The following is a 23,165-nucleotide window of genomic DNA, read 5'->3' as shown; positions in this document are numbered from 1 at the left end:
TTTGTCTGCATGTCTGAGTGGGAGGTGTGTATGTCTGTGTGTGCATGCTTGTCGATTGGCATGGGGTGTGTGTTTTGTCTGGGATGCTAGATCAAACAGTCTGACCTTTGATAAGAGAGCAACGAGTTGATGTGTGTGTGTTTGAGTGAGTGAGACTAATTGCTGTTATTGTCTGATCACAGCATGCAAACAACAACTCAATTAGGAAAAAGGGCAAGCAACGCAGCCCTTCGTTTTCATCTCGCCGCTTATCGGTATTCCTCCCTCCGTTTTTATCCTTCAGTTGCTATCAAGAGTTTTATCTCTCCACAGAGATAGAGCCAAATGAACAACAAAAACACGGCTTATATAATCTGAAACAATGACAGTGAGAGTGAGAGGGGGAAAGAGAATGAACAAGTGAGAGACGGGGAACTGTTTATGTAATCATACGGAAAACATGTTCTTGGGAATGTGGATAACCATAAATAATTCAAAGTTCTTTGCCATTTTTGTTTTACATTGCCACTGTTGAAAATTCTGTTATAATTTACATCATTCACGCCATTTCTCTTTGATTTTCGGTCTTCTATTCAACATAAAATATATGTATATTTTGAAGAATATTTCAACTGTTTATGCCCACACAATGAAACTTACATTTTTCAATTACAAATTACAAATATTTCCTTGGCAACTAAGTACTAGTTGAAGTACTAAAATACAGAGCCGTGCACATGACATGCAGAAAGAAAATATGTACCGTATATTGTGGCCACGAATTAGCAATTCGTTATCACGACTTATTTATATGTCAGCGCATTTTACTACTTCGTTCTCTCGTTTTAAGTTGTCATTGGTAATGACATGATATTGGTAGTGCTCATCTCTGCTTGCTCCTTTGAAGGTATCTTGGAGTAAAACAGCTCTATATTTAATGAAGCACATACAAATGCGACCTGTTTACAGATTAATAAAGTTTGTGGCGCATAACCCACCATTAGTTTGTAAGGCCACAATCAGATACTCTTTCATCCAGCCACCACAGGGAGCTTTCTTCCAAATATTGACATCACTCCATTCCTTCTAAATGGGACTTCCTGTTTGTAGGTTTATAAGCCATTGGCGAAATTGCATATTTCCCTACTATATAGTAGGCGAAAAACAGTATGTTACAAAATATGCATGTCCGAATTCATACACTCATAAAAACAGTAGGTAAAAAGTACCCTAAAGACCCATTACCGTGAGATTCTAAAGTGTGCATGTTACTATCCCATTAGGCCACAGGAGAGGATTTATCAATGGCAGTGAAGAAGCGTAACTGGTCACTTGATAATGACAGCATGGCGAATGTAGTATGTATGTATAGATTACATACATGAAGTAATTACTACTCAAGAGAGTATACGATTTCCGTCGCAGCCCTTGTGCTCCACTAAGCCAAACTGAAACTGCAAAGCGCAATATGGCATAATATGTCCCACCTTCTAAATAAAAGAGACAATCGCTGGTTGGTAAATAAATTGTGTAACTTCCTTGCATCCTGAGATTGATTTCTATATTACATGCAGACAGTTAGTCAGGCAGAGATGAAATATCAGAGGTGGTAAGATGGATTTGGACGTCATCAGCATAACAATGAAAGTCCATACTTGTGTATGATATCATGTATGATATCAAGTGGTTGCATGAAGATGATAAAAAGAAACGGACCAAGGACTGAGCCCTGTGGAACACCCTGTGTCAGTGGAGTTGTGGTGGACTTATACCCTGGCATGGTGACAGTACTTTCAATCAGTGAGATAAGAAATGAACCAGGAAAAAGCAGAACCACCAATTCCGATATCAGAAAGACAGGAAATTAGAATATCATCACAGATAGAATCAAACGTTGAACTTCGATCGGGGAGAATTAGAATGTTTGTAAACCCAGAATCCATAGAAAGAAGGATATCATTAACCAAACGAATGCATAAGAGCTGTTTCCGTACTGTGAGATGGGCGAAATCCAGATGGAAGAGGTTCAAAAAGACCAATTACTGTCAAGTATAATCATATTTGAGAGGCTACTACTTTCTCTAATATTTTTGCCAGAAATGGTAAATTAGAGATTGGCCTTTAATTGTTCATATTTAAATGATCCAGGCCAGATATCTTAAGGATGGGTGTGACCGCAACAATTTTTAATTCCGCAGGGAAAATAACAGATATTAAACTACAATTTACCAGACTGGTTATGATGGGTGAAATATCAGAAACACACATTTTAAGTGAAGCAGTCGGTGCAGGGTCATGCTGACAGTATGCAGCGTTAGCCTTCATATATAGATCATGTATGGCAGCTGGAATAGAACTGGTGAAAGCAGTGAAAAGATGGTTTCTGTGATCTGTCAGTAATTTAGTGTGTGGAGATTTTGTCACAGGTTTGAGGAGTATCACTAACAATAGATGCCATGATTGATTTTAGATTAAGGGACTTTTCACCTTCCTTAGAGAGTGTTTCTCCAATGTGCCATTGTCTTGCCTCATGTTATGATCTTCAGCCTGTTTATTGGATTTACGTTTTTGGACATTTGTTTCTGCCGTGATTCCCTGTTTACCTGTTTTTCAACCACTGCCTGCCTTGCTGACCAAGTTTGCACCTACTGTTTTGGATTTGTTAATTAAACGTTCTAACCTGACCTCGAGTCTGGGTTTATTACATAGTTCAAAGTGGCCATGATTTATTCAAATGAGGGAACAAATTAATAAGTCGTATATGTACAGACCTAAAAACAAAACTAACTCTGTATTACAACTGTATACTTACCATATGTTTGCTAGGAGGGTCTGAGATCGGTTGGTCACCAGCAGGCACACACTGGTCTGCATGCCCGTGGCACAAACAGCCTCCCTTTAAGATGAGGTCATAGATGGCATAGTGGGCAGGAGGCATGCTGGCATCAGGAAGTTTACGCTGGCATGGGCAGGACTGCGTTTGAAGTAGGCGTATCCGTATGTTAGTGATGCCGAGGTGGGATCGGGCATCAATGCTGTACGGATCCAGTTTGTCCCAGGGCGACAGAGCACGGTAAATTACCTGCTCACACACACACACACGCTTGTTTTACTATATTAGAGAGGACATTGTATAGAATTTCACTGATTTTATATCAGGTTAATGATATTTTCTATCGCCTATCGCCTAACCAAGCCTGACTCATCACAGAACTATGTGCAAAATAGTAGATTTATATAAAAACATTATTTGGCAGATTTATAAGCCTTTTTAACTAGTGAGGACCAGTAAAATGTCTGCCCTAGTCATTGTCATAATATTTTACTATATAATGAGGACATTTGGCCATGTACGTGTACACACACACACAGTATTCAGCTTTTTTCATTAACAATGAAGCACTTGTTATTAGTACTGGGATTTTAACAAATTTGTTCAAGCAAAATTGTTACAATTTTGTTTGCGTAACACATGCTTTCCCAAACGGGGTTTGTGAGTTGATGAAAAGCTAATAATTAATTATATGGAATGTAAAATTAAAATAAGAAAATGGGGCTATACAATAATTGCAATAATTTCAGTGGGATTTCTGCATTGAATTTCATTATTACAATTTACAAAATTTCAAATCTAATTTAGAACATTAATATATTTTGTTTGTATTTTTATAATTAGAGTTAAAACATACTAACAATAATTATTATTATCGACATCAGAGAACTGTGAACGCGAATGTGTTTCTAAATGACTGAAATAATTAATTTAATATCACAGGGGGTTCTTTAAGTAAATATTTCACGTATAAGAGGTTTGTGACAAAAACATTTAAGAACCCCTGAACCCATTATTCTCCAGAAAATGCATCACGCAAACGCATCTGCTTTGAAATGTGAGATTCTGTATGCACTCTCTCACCTCTCCATTGCTGCAAGGCGATGCTGTGGAGTATTTCTGAGTGCAGCGGTGTCCATCCTCCAGGTTGAATACTTCACTGCAGTTGTGCGCATACAGCATAAGAGCGCTCCACGTGTGCCCGAAGTCCTGCGAGCGCTCGATTGCCATGGCAGCAGGACGTGGTGACCGGAATATGATAATGAGATGGGTGAAGTAAAATTCCACCTCTAAATCCAGCTGTAGAGTTTCAACAGCAGTCTCCTGAGAGGACTGCCACCAGGTCGCCGGGTGTTTGAAGGGCGAGTCTGTCATGGAGGCGGGTGGGTGCGCACGATGCGTTACTGAAGCATCACACACCTCGCAATGCAACACACAACTACCCATTTTGTAGTTACAGAAGCGTTCTGGAGAGGTTGAGCCACACTGAGAAACTGTCTGTACAGGACGCCCGACTGCCAGGTTCCCCATGCGAGGATTACACACCCGATTCTCACATCCTGGTACATTTAAACAAACACAAATATAAAATACAGTCCTACATTACACAAACAAATTGTCAGAATGTAACTATATGTTTTGACTAGAATGCCTAAAAAAAAAGCAACAAAAAAAAGTAAACAAACAAAGTAACTGCAAAAAATGTCCAAGGTGTTTAGTTTTGAGAAAAGTTATATAACATAATATATAAGCATATAATATATTTGCAGATCACTTTGATATATATGTCAAAAAATGCAATGACATTCATTAAAGGGATAATTCACCCAAAATACTGAAAATATTTGTCATCATTTACTCACCCTCAAGTTGTTCCAAACCTGTAAGAGTTTCTTTCTTCTGTTGAAAACAAAAGAAGATATTTGAAAGAATGTTGTTAACCAGACAGCTGATGGACCCCATTGACTTCCATAGTAGGGAAAAAAATATGGAAGTCAATGGTTGCTGTAAACTGTCTGGTTACCAACATTCTTAAAATATCTTTTTGCATTTTTGGGTGAACTATCCCAATAAGTCTGGAACGACGTGTCGACATAATCGATTAATTCATGTTCATCCCTAATCCCCTGTCATGTTTAACACAAATCAAAACCTCTAGAGCAGATGCCAATGTCTATTAGTTTTTTTTTTTTTCATACTAGCATATGGGTTTCAACAAGGTTTCAGGACTGATTAAAGCCAGATTTGTAACGGTATTGAACAAAAAGTCACCTTTGCGCACGTGTGGAAGAAACCATAACAAAACACTACTCACTCAGTCTGTGACGGAACGTCCACAAGACTTTATTATAGATTTACATATCACAAACAATGTTTGTGTTGTTTTTAGATTACTGTTTAATGGAACAAAATGTCAATTTCCGCTGCACGAGATTAACAGGGACAGACTGCCCCCGAAAATGACCTTATACGTTTTTTTTAAATCATTTTTATTGAACACGAGTCAACAACATAAGGTTACAAGTAAACGTAAAAAAAAGAAAGCTATTAAAGGCAAGGGGACAAAAAATTTAAGTAGAATCAACTTGGATGTTTAAGTAATTTAAACTTAAATTACATTAAAATTAGTTTAAAAAATGAGTTAAATCTTGTATAATTTATTTTAAAAAGTTGTTTAACTTGTCGAGTTAAAGCAATGTAATAACATGCTGTCATAATTTAATCATATATTTTTTACGGTGTATGCATAGGCCTACACATACAGGTCCTTCTCAAAAAATTAGCATATTGTGATAAAGTTAATTATTTTCCATAATGTAATGATAAAAAATTAAACTTTCATATATTTTAGATTCATTGCACACCAACTGAAATATTTCAGGTCTTTTATTGTTTTGATACTGATGATTTTGGCATACAGCTCATGAAAACCCAAAATTCCTATCTCAAAAAATTAGCATATCATGAAAAGGGTCTCTAAAGGAGCTATTAACCTAATCATCTGAATCAACTAATTAACTCTAAACACCTGCAAAAGATTCCTGAGGCTTTTAAAAACTCCCAGCCTGTTTCATTACTCAAAACCGCAATCATGGGTAAGACTGCCGACCTGACTGCTGTCCAGAAGGCCATCATTGACACCCTCAAGCAAGAGGGTAAGACACAGAAATAAATTTCTGAACAAATAGGCTGTTCCCAGAGTGCTGTATCAAGGCACCTCAGTGGGAAGTCTGTGGGAAGGAAAAAGGGTGGCAAAAAACGCTGCACAACGAGAAGAGGTGACCGGACCCTGAGGAAGATTGTGGAGAAGGACCGATTCCAGACCTTGGGGGACCTGCGGAAGCAGTGGACTGAGTCTGGAGTAGAAACATCCAGAGCCACCGTGCACAGGCGTGTGCAGGAAATGGGCTACAGGTGCCGCATTCCCCAGGTCAAGCCCCTTTTGAGCCAGAAACAGCGGCAGAAGCGCCTGACCTGGGCTACAGAGAAGCAGCACTGGACTGTTGCTCAGTGATCCAAAGTACTTTTTTCGGAGGAAAGCAAATTTTGCATGTCATTCGGAAATCAAGGTGCCAGAGTCTGGAGGAAGACTGGGGAGAAGGAAATGCCAAAATGCCTGAAGTCCAGTGTCAAGTACCCACAGTCAGTGATGTCAGCTGCTGGTGTTGGTCCACTGTGTTTTATCAAGGGCAGGGTCAATGCAGCTAGCTATCAGGAGATTTTGGAGCACTTCATGCTTCCATCTGCTGAAAAGCTTTATGGAGATGAAGATTTCATTTTTCAGCACGACCTGGCACCTGCTCACAGTGCCAAAACCACTGGTAAATGGTTTACTGACCATGGTATTACTGTGCTCAACTGGCCTGCCAACTCTCCTGACCTGAACCCCATAGAGAATCTGTGGGATATTGTGAAGAGAAAGTTGAGAGACGCAAGACCCAACACTCTGGAGCTTAAGGCCGCTATCGAAGCATCCTGGGCCTCCATAACACCTCAGCAGTGCCACAGGCTGATTGCCTCCATGCCACGCCGCATTGAAGCAGTCATTTCTGCAAAAGGATTCCCGACCAAGTATTTTGTGCATAACTGAACATAATTATTTGAAGGTTGACTTTTTTTTTGTATTGAAAACACTTCTTTTATTGGTCGGATGAAATATGCTAATTTTTTGAGATAGGAATTTTGGGTTTTCATGAGCTGTATGCCAAAATCATCAGTATTAAAACAATAAAAGACCTGAAATATTTCAGTTGGTGTGCAATGAATCTAAAATTGATGAAAGTTTCATTTTTATCATTACATTATGGAAAATAATGAACTTTAGTTTGCATTGTTGATAAAACAGTTGATGGGATATTTTGTTTATGTTTTGAGCATAGAGAATCGCAATATTCTTTCATTTTAATTTCATGTTACCTGTCTCCAGAATCATCTGTCTGGGGCAGGAATGCAGATCTTTATTTCAACCATCTATTGGCATTGATATATACTGTTACCGACAAGGTGGACTCAATCTATATATGTGGTGATGTTAATAGCCGGATCGGGGCGCTTAAGGACTATGTGGAAGGAGATGATCTTCCTCCTCGATTAGCTCTGGATGCCAATGTAAATAAGCATGGTCATACCTTTCTTGAGTTTTTGAAGGATTCTAAATGCTGTATACTTAATGGGAGGCTGAATCCGGAAAATGATAACTTTACTTCCATCTCTGTAAGGGGCAAAGCTGTTGTGGATTATATTGTAACGCCTCATGTTAATTTGAATACATGTCTTGGATTTAATGTTTATCTACCTTCACAACTTTTTGACAGGGTTGGTCCAGGAAGTCTTGATCTGATTGATGATCATAGCAGAATCCCTGACCATTCAGTTCTTTGTTTACGTTTTCAAGCGGGGGAGGTGGTCAATATTCAGAGTAAGGCTGACTGTCCACAATATGCAAGACGAGACAGGAATTACCCTGTTGATTTCCTGTCTTCAAATATGTGTTGTAGGGCCCTATTGGAGGTAATAGGCCAATTACAGAGTGTACATAAAAATCAAGAAAATATGGACCAATGTTATTCTAATCTTTGTAATTTTTTACATGCTGAGATGGACAAATATTGTCCTGTAAAGAATATGGGTGCTACAAAGAAATATTACAGAGTTAAACAACCTTACTGGAATAATGAATTAAATGAATTATGGTCGAAGTTACGATCGGCAGAAAGATTATTTCTTAAGGGTAATCCTGGGAAATTTGGGGAGAGGAGGGCTTTGCATAGTGAATTTGAACAGTGCCAGACTAGCTTTGATAGAAAGCTTAGGTTTTGTAAAAGAAGGTTTAAAAGAGGCCAGGCCCTCAAATTAGAACAGTTACAAACTGGTAACCCTCAGCAATTCTGGAGGGAATTACTTAAGTTAGGTCCAAAAAAGAAAACATTAATTCCTATGGAGGTTTTATTTGAAACTGGCGAATCTTCTTTTGAATGTGGACAAATATTAAAAAAGTGGGAAAAGGATTATCGTGAATTATATTCCTATAGTAGTTTCTCTTTATTTGATGATCATTTCTTAGAAGAAACTTGTAAAGTAAAATTGGAGTTGGAAACCGGGATGAACACAATATACTATCAAAATGATATACTGAACAGTGATATTACGTTAGAGGAAGTACTTAAAGTACTAGATAGAGCCAAGGTAAATAAAGCTGTGGGCATTGAAGATCTCCCTAACGAGGTACTTAGGAACCCTAGCTTGTGTAATGTTCTACATTGTTTATGTCGTATATGTTTTCAGAATGGTATTATACCATCTGTGTGGAATCGATCAATTATCAAACCTATCCCGAAATCCATAAAAGATGATCATAGGGTCCCGCTGAATTATAGAGGGATTAGTTTGATTAGTACAGTCTATAAAATTTACTCAGGAGTCCTTAACAACAGACTTAATGCTTTTTTGGAGGCTTATGGGGGATTAGTAGATGAACAGAATGGTTTTAGGAAAAACAGGTCCTGTATTGATCATATTTATGTGCTATCCTCGGTGGTGAGAGCGCGTTTGGATAGAGGTAAAAGTACTTTTGCCTGCTTTGTTGATTTCAAAAAGGCGTTTGATTGTGTTAATCGAGACCTTTTACTGTTTAAATTACTTTCATTTGGTATTAATGGGGAACTTTATAATGCTATAAAACTCCTTTACAGAGACCCCATTGCTTGTGTACAGATAAATAATTTGAGAACAGACTGGTTTCCGACACCTTTTGGGGTGAAGCAGGGTGACTTACTTTCCCCTTCCCTGTTTGCTTTCTACATAAATGATTTAGCCCAAGAAATTAAGCAGGGAAATCTGGGTGTACAAATTGAGGACATGAATCTAAGTATTCTGCTTTACGCAGATGACATTGTTTTGATAGCTGAAAATGAAGTAAGTTTACAAAATATGTTGAATATTATGAGTTCCTGGTGTAGGAAATGGCGTCTTACTATTAATTATGAAAAAACACAAGTTGTTCAATTTAGGAAAAAAAGTGAATTACAGAGTACTTATATATTTCAGTTTGGGCCTGTGTCCTTAAAATATACCAGTCATTATAAATACCTTGGTTTTGTTTTTGATGAAAATATGAAGTTTACAGAGGGAAGAAAAATACTAGCAGAGTCTGCTGGAAGGGCATTGGGTTCTGTGTTGAGTAAAATGAAACTATGTACAGATCTTGGTTTTTTGACATTTACACAACTATATAAATCTTTGGTTGACTCAGTTTTGTTTTATGCTGCAGGAGTTTGGGGATTTGAAGAGGTTTATGATTGTAATTCTGTTCAAAATCGTGCTTTGAGATGTTTTCTTGGGGTACATAAATATGCAGCGAAGGTAGCTGTGAATGGAGATGCAGGATGGGATCCATGTATTGTAAAACAAAGGTGTGAAATGGTGCGATTGTGGAACCGTCTTGTTAGTCTGCCAGAGGAAAGGCTAACGAAGAAAATTTTTAACTGGGACAGAGCAAATCATCACCCCTGGTGTGGAGAAGTTTTGTCAATATTTTCTGTGTCTGACTTGCATATAAGGTACTACAATAAGCTTCAATGTAATATAAAGGATGTCAGACAAAGACTGTTAAGTAAATATGAAAATCACTGGAAACAAGATATATGGAAGAAGCCAAAACTCAGAAATTATGTTCAGTTTAAGAATGATTTTGTAACAGAACCTTATATTTTCCTTAATTTAAAGAGAAGGCAGAGGTCTCTCTGTGCGCAATTGAGAACTAGTACCTTACCTCTGGCAGTGGAAGTGGGTCGATTTAAGGGTATACCTGAACATTTACGTTTATGTGAATTCTGTGATCTCAAGGTTGTGGAAGATGAATTTCACTTTGTTTTTTATTGCCCTTTATACTGATTTAAGGAACTATCTTTTTGAATTAGTTCAGTTAAAAAATCCTGATATATTTTGGAAATATGAAGGGGAGATTTTGTGCTGGCTGTTTGATAATCATGTTTTTGCTTTGGCAAAATTTATAGAAAAAGCCTGGTGTTTACGGCAAAGTATTCTGTATCCTGTATGATATCCCGTATGTCATCTCTATTTGTATGTGTATTTATCTTTGTGGTTTAGTTAAACTATGTTGGAGATTTTGTCTTATATCACGTGGCTATTTTGGTGATATGTGTGAAGCTGTTGTGTCTAATAAGCCCATGAGGGCTGGGCACCATAAAAGGTGTTTGACACTCAAATAAACAATAACTAACTAACTTATCACAATATGCAAATTTTTTGAGAAGGACCTGTAGATAAACAGAAAGTACATAAGGATATACTACAAGGTTAAATTGGTATAACCTTTATATTGAATATTTAATAATTTAGCAGACGTTTAATAGTCATTGCATAATCTCCAAACTGAATAATTCCTACACACATAAACAATGCTTTAAATTGCCTAAAATGTATCACACTGGCAAATTAAACGCACTTTTAGCGTGCTTTAACTGCGGAATCAATCTGAATGCAAATTGGCTGGATTCGGCAAGATCTTGTTGGGTGTGTATGCGCAGCAAAATTTGGTTTGTTTTGCATATTCAAATCATCCCCCTCTCTCCATATCAATCATTTCGTCGCTAAGACACCATGCGTCTCTGCTTGGCAAGCCAACTTGTTTTGATCGCACGTGTGGGTGAATAGTTTACATGCATACAACACTGACCTGAACACGCAGGGTGAGGAACGCTCATCACGAGCGCTGCGAATAGCATACATATCCCTGGCAGCTCCATATTAGTCATTAATCCACGAATTACACGTATCAAACCCCGCGAGGGTTTTAATCCACAATACCCAAGGGAACCTGATTCCGCTCCAGTGCCTTTCAGATTGCATGTAGGAGCACGACTTCACTGGCGTGGGTTGGCCAGGTGCGCAAACGCTGAGGTGAGCTGCCCCCATGACAAACAGAAACTATTCACCTGAAGAAGGACAGAGGTCTCGCGCGACAGCGCCATTGGAGTGTAACCTCACATAAACGTCTATCTGAATCACATCTGTCGCCGGTGACAGCTGTCCGCTCGCGCTGCTCGTGTAAAAGTCGAGTTGTGCGAGTGTTTTGCTCTGCGCGCGTGCAGCTCTGAAATACCTGAGCTGGAATCTGGAGCCACTGCTCTGAGTGACAGGACCTTTGAAGAATAGAGGCCACGCCCCTTCTCCCAGCATTTTTTTTCGATTTAATGGACCATTCCTGGCATAAGTCATTCAACGTCAGCTCCTGCGGGATGTGCTCTCGCTTTCTCAAACACTCGCTTTCTCAAAGACACTTTCCATTGACTTATTAATAGGCGAATTCTGTCTAGACTCAACTTAAACCTAACACATGTGCCTTTTTTCATATGAATTTCTCAATTAAGTTTTTTTTGTCATTTTTAAAAATAATTATTTTCACAATTATTTTCATTTGCACACACACACTCACACAAAAGAAACTTTATTTGTTCTCTTCTCTAGATGGATTCTTAATCTAGTTGTCTAATAAACTTGGCATTGTGACAACGATTGTTGGCTCTGATGAACGCTTGGTTCTTCTTCTGTAAGTCTCTGTTATCAATGTAATTAAATATAGTGATGTTAAATTTAATGTTCAGATTGATATTTGAAATAAAAAAGTATCCTATAGCAAGCTGTCATTGAAAGGGTTAGTTCACCCAAAAATGAAAATTATGTCTTTAATGACTCTCATGTCGTTCCAAGCCCGTAAGACCTCAGTTCATCTTCGGAACACAGTTTAAGATATTTTAGATTTAGTCCGAGAGCTTTTTGTCCCTCCATTGAAAATCTATGTACGGTATACTGTCCTTGTCCAGAAAGGCAATAAAGACATCCTCAAAGTAGTCCACGTGACCTCAGGGGGTTAGTTAGAATTTTTTGAAGCATCGAAAATACATTTTGTTCCAAAAATAACAAAAACGACGACTTTATTCAGCATTGTATTCTCTTCCGGTTCGGTTGTCAATCCGCGTTCATGAGTCCGCTGACGTAAGACGAGCTGACGTGTGTCTGGTGCACCCGAGCTTCGTTTACAGTCTGAGGGAGACGCACGCTGTAAACAAAACAATCTTTGCAAACATGTCTAAGGATTTCGACACAGGGGAAGACTTGCATTTTTTTTAACCAGACATATTTATTTTAACCCGAATACACGGACGCACCAGATAACACGTCAGCAGCGTCTTACGTCAGCAGCGTCACTGGCCTGTGGCCTCGTGAACGCGGACTGACAACAGAACCGGAAGAGAATACAATGCTGAATAAAGTCATTGGTTTTGTTATTTTTGGAACAAAATGTATTTTCGATGCTTCAAAAAATTCTAACTAACCCCCTGAGGTCACATGGACTACTTTGATGATGTCTTTATTGCCTTTCTGGACAAGGACAGTATACCGTACATAGATTTTCAATGGAGGGACAGAAACCTCTCGGACTGAATCTAAAATATCTTAAACTGTGTTCCGAAGATGAACGGAGGTCTTACGGGCTTGGAACGACATGAGGGTGAGTCATTAATGACATAATTTTCATTTTTGGGTGAACTAACCCTTTAACACAGCAATGCACTGTAGAAAAATATATGTTGAGGTTATACACATTTAGCCTAAATGATCATTCAAATGTATTTTATAGCAAAATAAAGAATTTACATATAATTCAGCATTTTATTAAAAAAAACTTTCATTCAACATTCTATGATGACATAAACAACACTGTTACATTCAATATTCTCACATAAACAACACTGTTTAATTCAACATGCTATGATGAGACCGTTCCATACTGTTCTATTTGTCAGTTAATCAAAGATTCTTTTTTGATTCTCTGAAAATTCTTGGATGACTCCTGTTTGATCTCATTCGGATTGGTTCCAAATTGTGTTAAAAAAAATCCAGGAAATCAAAGCATAGGGGATATTTTAAGATCTAAATCATGTGAAATCAGCTGACAGGAAAAGAAAAGATTGCATACTGATTTGATCAAGGCAGAAAAGCCTTAAGATTGGTCTACAGGAAGGTATAATACAGGATGAAAGACAGGTCACTTTTTGAAATATTGAAAAAAAAATATTGTCTGGAATGCGGATCTGCAAAAGATTTCCGCTCTAATCCGCTACTGTTGGCTTTCAGGCAGCTTTTAATTTGATTCATTCACAAAGTACCAAATACATAATATCTATATATATATATACGCCTATCTGGCGATACAACTGGTAAAGACTCTCTTGGCATGTCATGTAATCCCTGTCAGCCAAGTTTACATGACATTTCAATAAATGGTAATGAAATGCAAAAAAGAAAAAAAGAAGAAGCTGGACAAGTCTTCAGAAGATAAATCAACTTTTACTTATTTATTTGTGATGCAGAATTGCTGTACAAATAAAAGACACTGCTGAGCGATTTAGATTTACTGAGTTTTTTTAAACATAAATCTGACAGTTATATAGAGTTCTGCTTGAAAAATTAATGAATGCATTGTTAATCAAATCAAAAGGTAAAATGATTTACAGATACTGCTGCTGTGCAGACAGTCATTAAAAAGAGCTTTACAAACGTGTTCTGAGTACTGAGAAATTAACGTAACCAATTAGCTTACACAAAACTGTAATGCATTTTTATGTAATTTCGAACATGATTCCATGGCGTTATTGCACGCCAGTCCTGCGAGTGGCGCTGTGGGCGAACGCACTCTTCTCTCCCGGCGTGAGGTCAAAGTTCGCTCGCAGTCCTTCCCTCTCTCGGCGGCAAGGCGTGCGAGTGTGCTTCACTAGCTTATGCTATTTGAATAAACAATTTTTCTTCTGCAAAACTACTTTAGCAGTACAGTCATGGTAAGTACACCAGAATATCTTTCTTTTGGCTAAATATTTGAGGTTTTGTTTCGAGAAGCGAGGTGGTTTTCATTCAGGAATGAGCGAACAATGCGGTTGCGTGTTAGCATCTGGAACGTAGATTGGACGTTGGTTTCAGTCATTATCAATGTTCGAACATTTATCTCATAATATATTCATCAATATTTCCACTTGCCTTGTCACAACCTAGTCATCTGCTCTCCGTAAATAGCATGTATCTGTAGATAGCCTATGATAATTCTTCACCAGAACCCAACTTGCATTTGTTTTTATATAATATCTTTCTATTTGACAGTTATAATAATGCACATACTAAAAATCATATTTTTTCTTGTGATATCCACTATAATAATTCTACCCTAGTCTTATATGATACTCTGTTCCTCCTGGCTTAGGTTGGAATTTTATGAAAGATTTGCCATTGGAATTTGGAGGTTCAAAATGACATGTTTATTTTTATATCTGACACTGCACTTTGGCCTTTTCTGCAGAGTTTGCCGTTGAACCCCAAGCCCTTTCTGAACGGTCTCACTGGAAAGCCTGTGATGGTGAAGCTGAAGTGGGGGATGGAGTACAAGGGGTACCTGGTGTCGGTGGACGGCTACATGAACATGCAGGTAAGTCTCAATATAATAGACCATTAATGAATGCATTGGTCATTGATGCTTTTGATCATACAATATCTTTAGCCGTCACTACTTTTCACCGTGGCCCCACATGCACAATATCCAGTGTAATTGAAATTAGGGATGCACCGATACCACTTTTTAAGGGTCGAGTACGAGTACCGATATTTTTTTCCTGGTACTCGCCGATACCGATACCGATGCCTGTTGTACTGGGGGGTTTTCTCGTTTTATGTGGCAATTTTCTAAGAACAACACAATGAGACTAATGAACAAATCAGCATCTTTATTTTCAACAACTTAAATAAACTTAAAAAAATAAATCATTCTTATTGTGCTTATCACAAATTTTCAAAGCCCAAATTTCAGTGTCCAATAACCTCCAAAGGGCAAAACCAAGGACATAATGAATGTAATTTTTACCTGCCTGTCACAAAGTTGTCAAAGTTCTAAAGAAATCACAGACAACAAGACAATCAAATTTGTCATAAAGTGCCAAAGAAATCACAGAACAAATGTTTAACATAACACTGAGTAACAATGTAATCACAGCCGAAAGTGTAAAGTGAAATATTAGACTGTACTATTAAATCTAGCAACACTATAACTGCAGGAAGAGTGCTCATAAGAATTAAGAAATATAAGCTAAGGATATACGTGAGGTATCGGTCTTTGGTATCGGGGTATTTTTACGAGTACGAGTACAAGTACATGAGCTTGGTATCGGGCCCGATACCGATACTGGTATCGGTATCGGTGCATCCCTAATTGAAATCCCCACTCACATCTGATTTTATATTGACTAAGAGAGGTTCAGCAGTTAGTAGGGAAGCACCGATAGGTTTTTTTGGGGCCGATAGCAATTTTAACAAACAACTGTTGGCCGATACCGGTATTTGTCACTTGCTCTCTTATTAGAATTTTTGTCATTAAAATAGTTTAGTGTTTGGATCATGATTTAATTTAGCAAAAGTCAAAAATTCATTCAGCTTATTGCTGCATCATCAAATAATTTATATTGAACATGGATTGGATCCATTTCAGCATTCAACAGGCCTACATACACAAAACAAAGATGCATATGAAATAAACATTGCTTTTAGGTCTAACAGTAGTTTTCAGGTACAGAAATCAATTAATAAAATGTAAAATACTCTTCATTGTATAAATTAAATATACATTAATTCTTATTAAAGTTACAAAAGTTATTTAGTCGAGTAGTGAGCATTTTATTTTTAGTCTTTTTGATTAGCATTAAAACAAAATATTTGACTGCTGTCACTTTAAGAGCTGCATGGATCCAATATACTGATACACACGTGTGTTATTTCCCAACTGTTTACATTCACTTTAGCCATAATTAACTGTTTACAAGGATACAAGACAGGCATTTTTATATGAATTAGAAAACTCAAGAGAAATCAAGTCACTATTTCCACGCTGTCTAAAACACTGCTTTCTGGGTGTACGCGAATGTTCACACACAACTTATCACACAATTCTTTCTTGTCTTCTTGCGCTTGAATATTGAAATTGGAAGTCTTAAACGCGTGGCAAGGATAAACTTGCGCGCAGATGCAGCGCTGGCCTAATCGAGACCGTGACCGTTCTGTCAATTGTTCCGAGCTTAGTTTACGCTGGCACCGGGCAGTCCATATTGTTGATTCAAGTATTTAATTATTTTACCCAGAGAAAAATGCTGGATTATACAACTCAGTGTCTCCACGCAGTTTATTAATCAGCCATCTATACATCTCCCTTTTTCATGCTATAGCCGTTGGTTTTAAACCAGCCGATACATCGGTGCGTCTCTAATTGTTAGTAGTCTTTCTCTTTATGGGTTAATTAAGCTCTGTCTCTCTGATATATCTAGCTGGCCAACACAGAAGAGTATGTGGATGGAGCATTAGCGGGTCATCTTGGCGAGGTGCTCATCAGGTAAGATTTTGAATTGAAAATCAAGGTTTTCTTTTTATAATGGGGTATTTCAATTTATAAATAAGGTCTGTGATAAGAAGTGTTAATTTGTCAGCTATTTGTGAAATTTATTTTTACATTTCATCAGAATTATTGCACCAGGGTGTCCGCGGGTCCTTAAAGTCTTAAATAAGATTTAAAAAATTTAAGGCCATAAAAAGTCTTAGTCTTATTTTTACTTATATAAGGTCTTAAATTTTCAATGGCAATTAGACTTAGACATATCTAGATGTTTTCCAAATTAAAACTAATTAGCGTACTTTTTTTTTTATTATTCGCTCTTTGTGGATTTGCTTGTTCACGTGACATTTCGCGTCACATTCGCACCAGCATTAACGTTATGTCTGTCTCCTGCACAAAAGCTGGTTAATTTCAGTTCAATTGTAAGTTCATTCTTTATGTGCGTAGTGGTGTGCGATGTGTATTGTATATTATGATATTGTAATCATTGTTTTACTTTAATGTTAACTATGTACTAGGGCGCACTGCGAGCTGACATCGCATTTGTCTCTCATGCTTGCTTTCACTGCGTGATGTGTCAGTGCAGTTATAGGTATTTTCCCTAATATTAAAGTTTTTGTATTTTATCATATGTTGTTATCATACAATATTACATCAGCAAGAGGGCTGTTTTCCCGTGCACAATAGCAAATATGATATTTATTTTATATAACAGTTAAATTAACATTGTGAGTTACGTTTTATAAACAATATTGTCAATATTGTTTGTTTCCCTTTATTTCGCTGACGAGAATTCCAGAATGAAACCGTAGCAGAGTCTCAATGCATAAGACAGCGATGATTTCTTGACTGAAATGCGCGTTTTGAACGAATCATTTTAACGATTCAATGAACAATCATTTGCACTTCCTGAATGAATCAGCCATTTGAACAAATCGGTTGAATGAATGACTCCCTGAGACAGTGACTCCCCGCCACCTACTGGCGGATTTAGTTTCACATTTAAAGTACCCTGTAATTAAAATATTACAATTAGAAATCAGTTCATATTTAAATATTGAATGAAGAATTGAAAGAGTTGAATATCTCATAGCTTTATTTATGCAATTATAAATTATAAAGAGAATGTCATGGTTTATTTGACCACTTAGTTTCCTGATTTATTGTAGTCTATTTATCATATAAATTAACGCAATCTACATTATGAAAACTAGTAAACCAAGTGTCTCAAATTAAAACTGTGAAATTCCAAATTACATTGTTTTTCTATTAAAGGGGTGGTGGTCAGAGGTGGAAAGTAACGAATTACATTTACTCGCGTTACGTAATTGAGTAGTTTTTTTGTGTACTTCTACTTTTTAAAGTAGTTTTTAAAATCTGTACTTTTACTTTTACTTAAGTACGTTTTCTTTGAAGTATTGTACTTCGCTACATTTGAAATCATATCCGTTACTGAGTAAAAAATAATAATACAAGGGGGGGCGGGAAATCACACACTCCGGAAACTACTGAATTGATTGAAGGGCGGGAGAACAAACGCGCAAAAAAGGTGACGCCCAGCTGAAGCTGAAAGCTAAGCGCCAAGCGAATTATGGCCAGTATGAAAAGTATAAAAAAAGCGTGGTTGTCCTCGAGGATAGATATCCAATTTGCAAAAAATGTGGACGCAAAGTGGCTGCAAAAAGAGGATATAGGACACCATCCCTCCTGCAGATAAAGGTATGTCCCGATTTACGTGATGCAAAGGGAATCCCGGAATCCAGTCATGAAAATGGAATTCACTTAATGCAGATGTCACAAAACATACAAAATAATGGATGGATGAATACATGGAAAGTAGAACTGTGCAATAAACCCAATCGCGACATGGTCTGTGGATAATTAAGCTAAGCACAAAAATACTGCAAGTAAATATATAAGTTAACCCTATTTGTTCTGCTGAGCTGCGTTTGTCTACTACATACTCAAGTACTCGTGACGTTCATGGTGTTTTCAGCGTCTCACAAACAATTTGAGGATATGAATACATGAACATTTCCAGAGCTGCTCTGAGAGAACGCCTAATGAGCATTTTCATAATTTTATTTGAGAAAATCCATTGTCAAATACACTTTTAACAGGTCTTCACAAACCGTCAAAATAAAAGTTCGGTTTTACTAGGATAAATTATGACAGAAATATATTACTATTGTAGGCATACAGTAGAACGTAGCCTACTTCTCAAAATAATAATAATAATAACAATAATAATACATTTTATTTGAACATTATTTATAGGAATATTTTTTTTTGTCCATGGTTTAATTTAGTAGATCTTTTTTTGCAGCGCTTCCCCAAAAAATAAAAGGACACAAGTTTAAATTTACATTTGATTAGCCTACCACCGTTTTTGATAATATATTTGGATTAAATCATAAAAAGTAGGGGTGTAACGATACACAAAACTGACGGTTCGGTTTTCCCACGGTTTTGATGTCTCGGTTCGGTTCGGTTTAGAAAGCTAAAAAAAAAAATTAAACAGTGGTTTAATGAAAAAATTGTGTCTTTGTCAGTTTTTGCATTAACTTTACTCTAATTTGTTATTGAAATATAATAATTTACACAGTTGCTGTCATTTTCATTAAAGATATTTTAAACGTACTTTAAATAATCAAGATATAATTAACAGGTTAAGTAAAATATAATATATAGGATAATATTGTGCATTTATTTAGTGCAAGAGTTCATTTCTCTAGGAACCAACAAGTTGTGGACACTTAATCACTAGCCTGCTGAGGTAAATATAATGCTAGTGACAAGCTATGCAGTTTTATTGACGTCTTTGCGCTGATGAAACACTGATTGAGCGATTACACGAGTTATGATGCCTTTCAGTAAGTATACTGTATTTTTCAACATATCTTCAGGTGTCCATTCATGTTTATTCTGTAACTGAGGAAGAGATGATCGCGTTTACTCGCGTTTACTCCGCGCTACCGCTACTGTTACAATCCGTGGTGACAGATAGTTTTAAACTGTGGGTACAGATTGTCAATTTACATCCATGTGGACAGATTGGTAAACTGTGCCTAGTTTTGTAAAACTGTGCACACGGTAGTTTATTTTTCTTCTGTGATGAAGCTTGGCTGTCCATCTAGTGAAAAATGTTGGTACTGCGGCCAAATAAAATCTTACTGAAAGCTCATTTTTTGAGATATCAACCTAAAATTTGGAACACAACTTCTTCAGATTTTTGGCTTACATTTTCTTGCAGTTTTAGAGTAAAATATATTTTGTAATATATATATTTTATATAAAATATAAATAATTATATTTTTACATTGTTCATTTTCATAAACTCAAACTTGTATAACTTTTTTTCTGTTTCACTTTCATAACTTCATAATACTTCATTTCAACATTAATCTGGCAAATGTCTTCTTTAAAACAAGACCAACCATAGGTCTATATTCCAAAGCATTCTTGAATTACAACCATTTAAGTTTGAATAGTGATTTTCATGTCTATGCGAAAAAAGGGGGAGTGACAGTTAAAGGGTTAAACAATATTAAACTATAATATCTATATCTATAATATCTAAAATATAATTTATATATAAAAACTCTCCTACAGTCCAGTCACCATCAGTCGCGACAGTCGCGACTCGCACGTATTTTCATTTAAACGTCACTCACTGACGTTTTCCTAACCAGAAAAAAAACCGATTGCCCTGCTCTGCCTCTGATTGGCTAGTACTCATTGCCATCTGGGTCAGAGCCAATTAGAAGCAGGATGTGGGTGGGAAAAAACTCTGTGTATAGGGAAAGGGGAGAGACAGAGGGAACAGGCAAGACAAACTCCTACGTTTAAATAACATATAGAAAATATCTGCTTGACAACGAGCTGAGAACAAGCCCAAATAAGCAACTACACTTTAGAAACAAGCCCAAAAAAAAACGCGACCCACGACTACCAATATTTGTAAGCGACTTTACAGAAAAACAAGCCCAAAGTCGCTTATAATAAGCGGACTTGGCAACACTGATTCCAGGTCCAATCAATTAGCCGGGCTGGGCGGGGCCGGGATAGCTTGCAGGGCGGAGCGTGTTCGGTACGCCATGAGAGTATCGCCATTCGAATCGTGGGTTCTGTATCGCGGTTCTTCGGTTTGGTTCGAATATCGTTACACCCCTAATAAAAAGAAACATTAATTTTCTGAATAAAATACATTTCATATTATTCTTAAACATTTTAATAAATTATTAATGTTAAAAATAAGTTGTTAATCTAATTCATTATTAATTATCAAATTTAATTGATTAGACATGTTTTATTGAAATTTTAATAAACAAACAAATTATTTCAAGTTTGTTATAATAAAAGCATTTGTTCAACCAAAAAAAAATCCTGTTTTCATTAATTTAACTGTCATTTTAACTGATGATAATAATAATAATACCCATAATTTAATAATACAGTTTATTTATTTAACAATTGATTAATACTGTAAACCGTGATATTTTCTGAGACGTTACCATACTGTGAAAATCTCATACCATTACAACCCTACACGGGAGGGTCCCCCACCCCACCCCCGCTGTTAAAAAAGTAACTCAGTAACTTTTACTCTGAGTCAATTTTAAATGAGCTACTTTTTACTTTTACTTGAGTAGATTTTTAGACCGGTACTTTTACTTGTACTTAAGTAAAATTTCATTGAAGTAGTAGTACTTTTACTTGAGTAGAATATTTTATTACTCTTTCCACCTCTGGTGGTGGTATAATGCCCTTTTCACAAGAAGTAAAATAAGTCTCTGTGTGTGTATGTGAAGTTTTAGCTCATTTTTTTATATAGCATGTTAAAATTGTCACTTTTTGAGGGTGAGCAAAAATGCACTGTTTTTGTGTCTGTTCCTTTTAAATGCAAATGAGCTGTTGCTCCCGGCACAGAGGGCGGAGCTTCAAGAGCTCATTTCCTGAAAATTTCTAAAACTTTTAGCTTTATGTTTAACCTGGGGTCAGACAGTGATGGAGAAGTGACAACATTTCTGAATGGTTAGTTGATGAATTTATGTAGCCTATGTGTAGTTATCTTCTAGTCATCGATTATCATATTCTGTCATGATAATCTATAAATCACATACCCACGGGTGGGGTTTATGTAAATTTCAGGGTTAGTGATGTCACTAACATGGGGGGGACTTTGCATTGTCACACAGAGGCTGTTGTGTGAGTGCATTTATTCAGCAACCACAATTGCAAACGATGTAGTCGAGATCCATGTTTTGATGTTTTAGTTTATGACCGAGAAGGATGAGAAAGATTGCAGATTTAGTTGCAGGAACACAGACTGGCTGAATAACGGTTTCATTTGAACAGAATCTCTCAATTTCAGATCATCCGCGCTTCTTCCGAGAGACAGTTTGCGCGCATGGTTCCCAGATTTGAAAGATTAAGTAAAACACCGGACAGGAAATGTATACTTTTAAGGGAAAAGCTTTGATTGAGGGATTTTGAACTCTTGACATCTGGCAACCGCAAGCATGAATGTTTATAGAGGTTGTTAAAAACAGCATGTAATATTATGTCACCTTTTTTATTTCTATGACAAAAACAAAGATTTTGGCATAGTTTTTATTTAACCACACTATAATTTCGTCTTTTATTGTCAATGATATTGCATGTTGATATAGCCTGGTCAGTTATCATTTAATCACATTGGTGTCGTCTCAGCTTAGTCGTGGAAAAAAGGCTGTTGACGAACATTTTTCGTTATAGATTTTCTTAACGAAATTAACACTAGTGATAAATGGTATTTGACGATACTTGGACGTTTTGTTTTTCAACATGAATTGCACATCCATATCAAAACCGGAAATTAAGCTGTTATGTTTATTTAAAAAAATGAAACGTATGTTTCTAATAAGTGACTAGATAGAACCTTTAGGATGTGAGTTTGTGCAGTTTACGTTGTCGAACAAAATGTCAAAGCATCGTCAAGTTGTTTACCACAGACTTTTTTTTTTTACTCAATTGAAAAACCCCATAAGAAAATCTTGAGAATCAGTGGTGAATTCTTCTTCCAGGTTCTGGTGTAATACCTGCACCACTCTATTCATGACTTATATAATATTTGTATTATACTTCTTATGTTTATTTATTTTTTCCCCTTCAGGTGTAATAATGTTTTGTACATAAGAGGAGTAGAAGAAGAGGAAGAAGATGGAGAGATGAGAGAATGAAGAGTGAATCGATTTCTTTTTTTAATGGGATTGGAAGATCTATTGGTTAACTTGACATTTGTGTTAGTTTTATGTAAATCTGTTTTTTTTTTCTTTGTAAAATTGTTAGTTTGACATTTTTCACTGTAAAAGTTATTGGTGGCACGAAAAATAAATTGTGCACTTTTGTATGATTTTGTCATTTCTT

At 36.7% G+C, this 23,165-nt stretch overlaps 2 protein-coding genes across 3 annotated transcripts in view; one reads left to right on the top strand and one right to left on the bottom strand.

Moving 5' to 3' along the window:
• Positions 1 to 23,165, bottom strand: part of ntn4 (netrin 4) — a 37,666-nt gene that overhangs the window by 12,646 nt on the left and 1,855 nt on the right. Inside the window, exons 1-3 of one of the 2 annotated variants that reach the window (XM_077227761.1) lie at positions 11,010 to 11,486; positions 3,896 to 4,371; positions 2,792 to 3,061 (exon numbers count right to left, since the gene is read on the bottom strand). In XM_077227761.1, the coding sequence (XP_077083876.1) occupies positions 2,792 to 3,061; positions 3,896 to 4,371; positions 11,010 to 11,088 (825 nt within the window). In that variant the 5' untranslated portion in view covers positions 11,089 to 11,486. Of the gene's footprint in view, positions 1 to 2,791; positions 3,062 to 3,895; positions 4,372 to 11,009; positions 11,487 to 23,165 lie in introns of those variants that run through there. The other variant, XM_077227762.1, reaches the window with a different exon arrangement.
• snrpf (small nuclear ribonucleoprotein polypeptide F) lies at positions 14,049 to 23,148 on the top strand. Its single transcript, XM_077227243.1, has 4 exons — positions 14,049 to 14,172; positions 14,685 to 14,810; positions 16,693 to 16,757; positions 22,912 to 23,148. Exons 1-4 carry the CDS (start codon positions 14,170 to 14,172, stop codon positions 22,976 to 22,978), a joined length of 261 nt encoding a protein of 86 aa, XP_077083358.1. The 5' UTR covers positions 14,049 to 14,169; the 3' UTR covers positions 22,979 to 23,148.

The sequence above is a fragment of the Siphateles boraxobius genome, unplaced genomic scaffold (genome assembly GCF_051911475.1).
Source record: "Siphateles boraxobius isolate OS27281-9 unplaced genomic scaffold, OSU_SipBor_1 130, whole genome shotgun sequence".
Classification (NCBI taxonomy): Eukaryota; Metazoa; Chordata; class Actinopteri; order Cypriniformes; family Leuciscidae; genus Siphateles; species Siphateles boraxobius.
The sequence above is the reverse complement of the archived record's forward strand: the minus strand, read 5'-3'. Positions and strand labels throughout refer to the sequence as shown.

Excerpts from the sequence above, each read along its gene's own strand:
- snrpf (XM_077227243.1), top strand. Across the intron at positions 14,811-16,692 it reads ACGGCTACATGAACATGCAG|CTGGCCAACACAGAAGAGTA; the intron begins GTAAGTCTCAAT and ends TGATATATCTAG. Across the intron at positions 16,758-22,911 it reads CTTGGCGAGGTGCTCATCAG|GTGTAATAATGTTTTGTACA; the intron begins GTAAGATTTTGA and ends TTTCCCCTTCAG.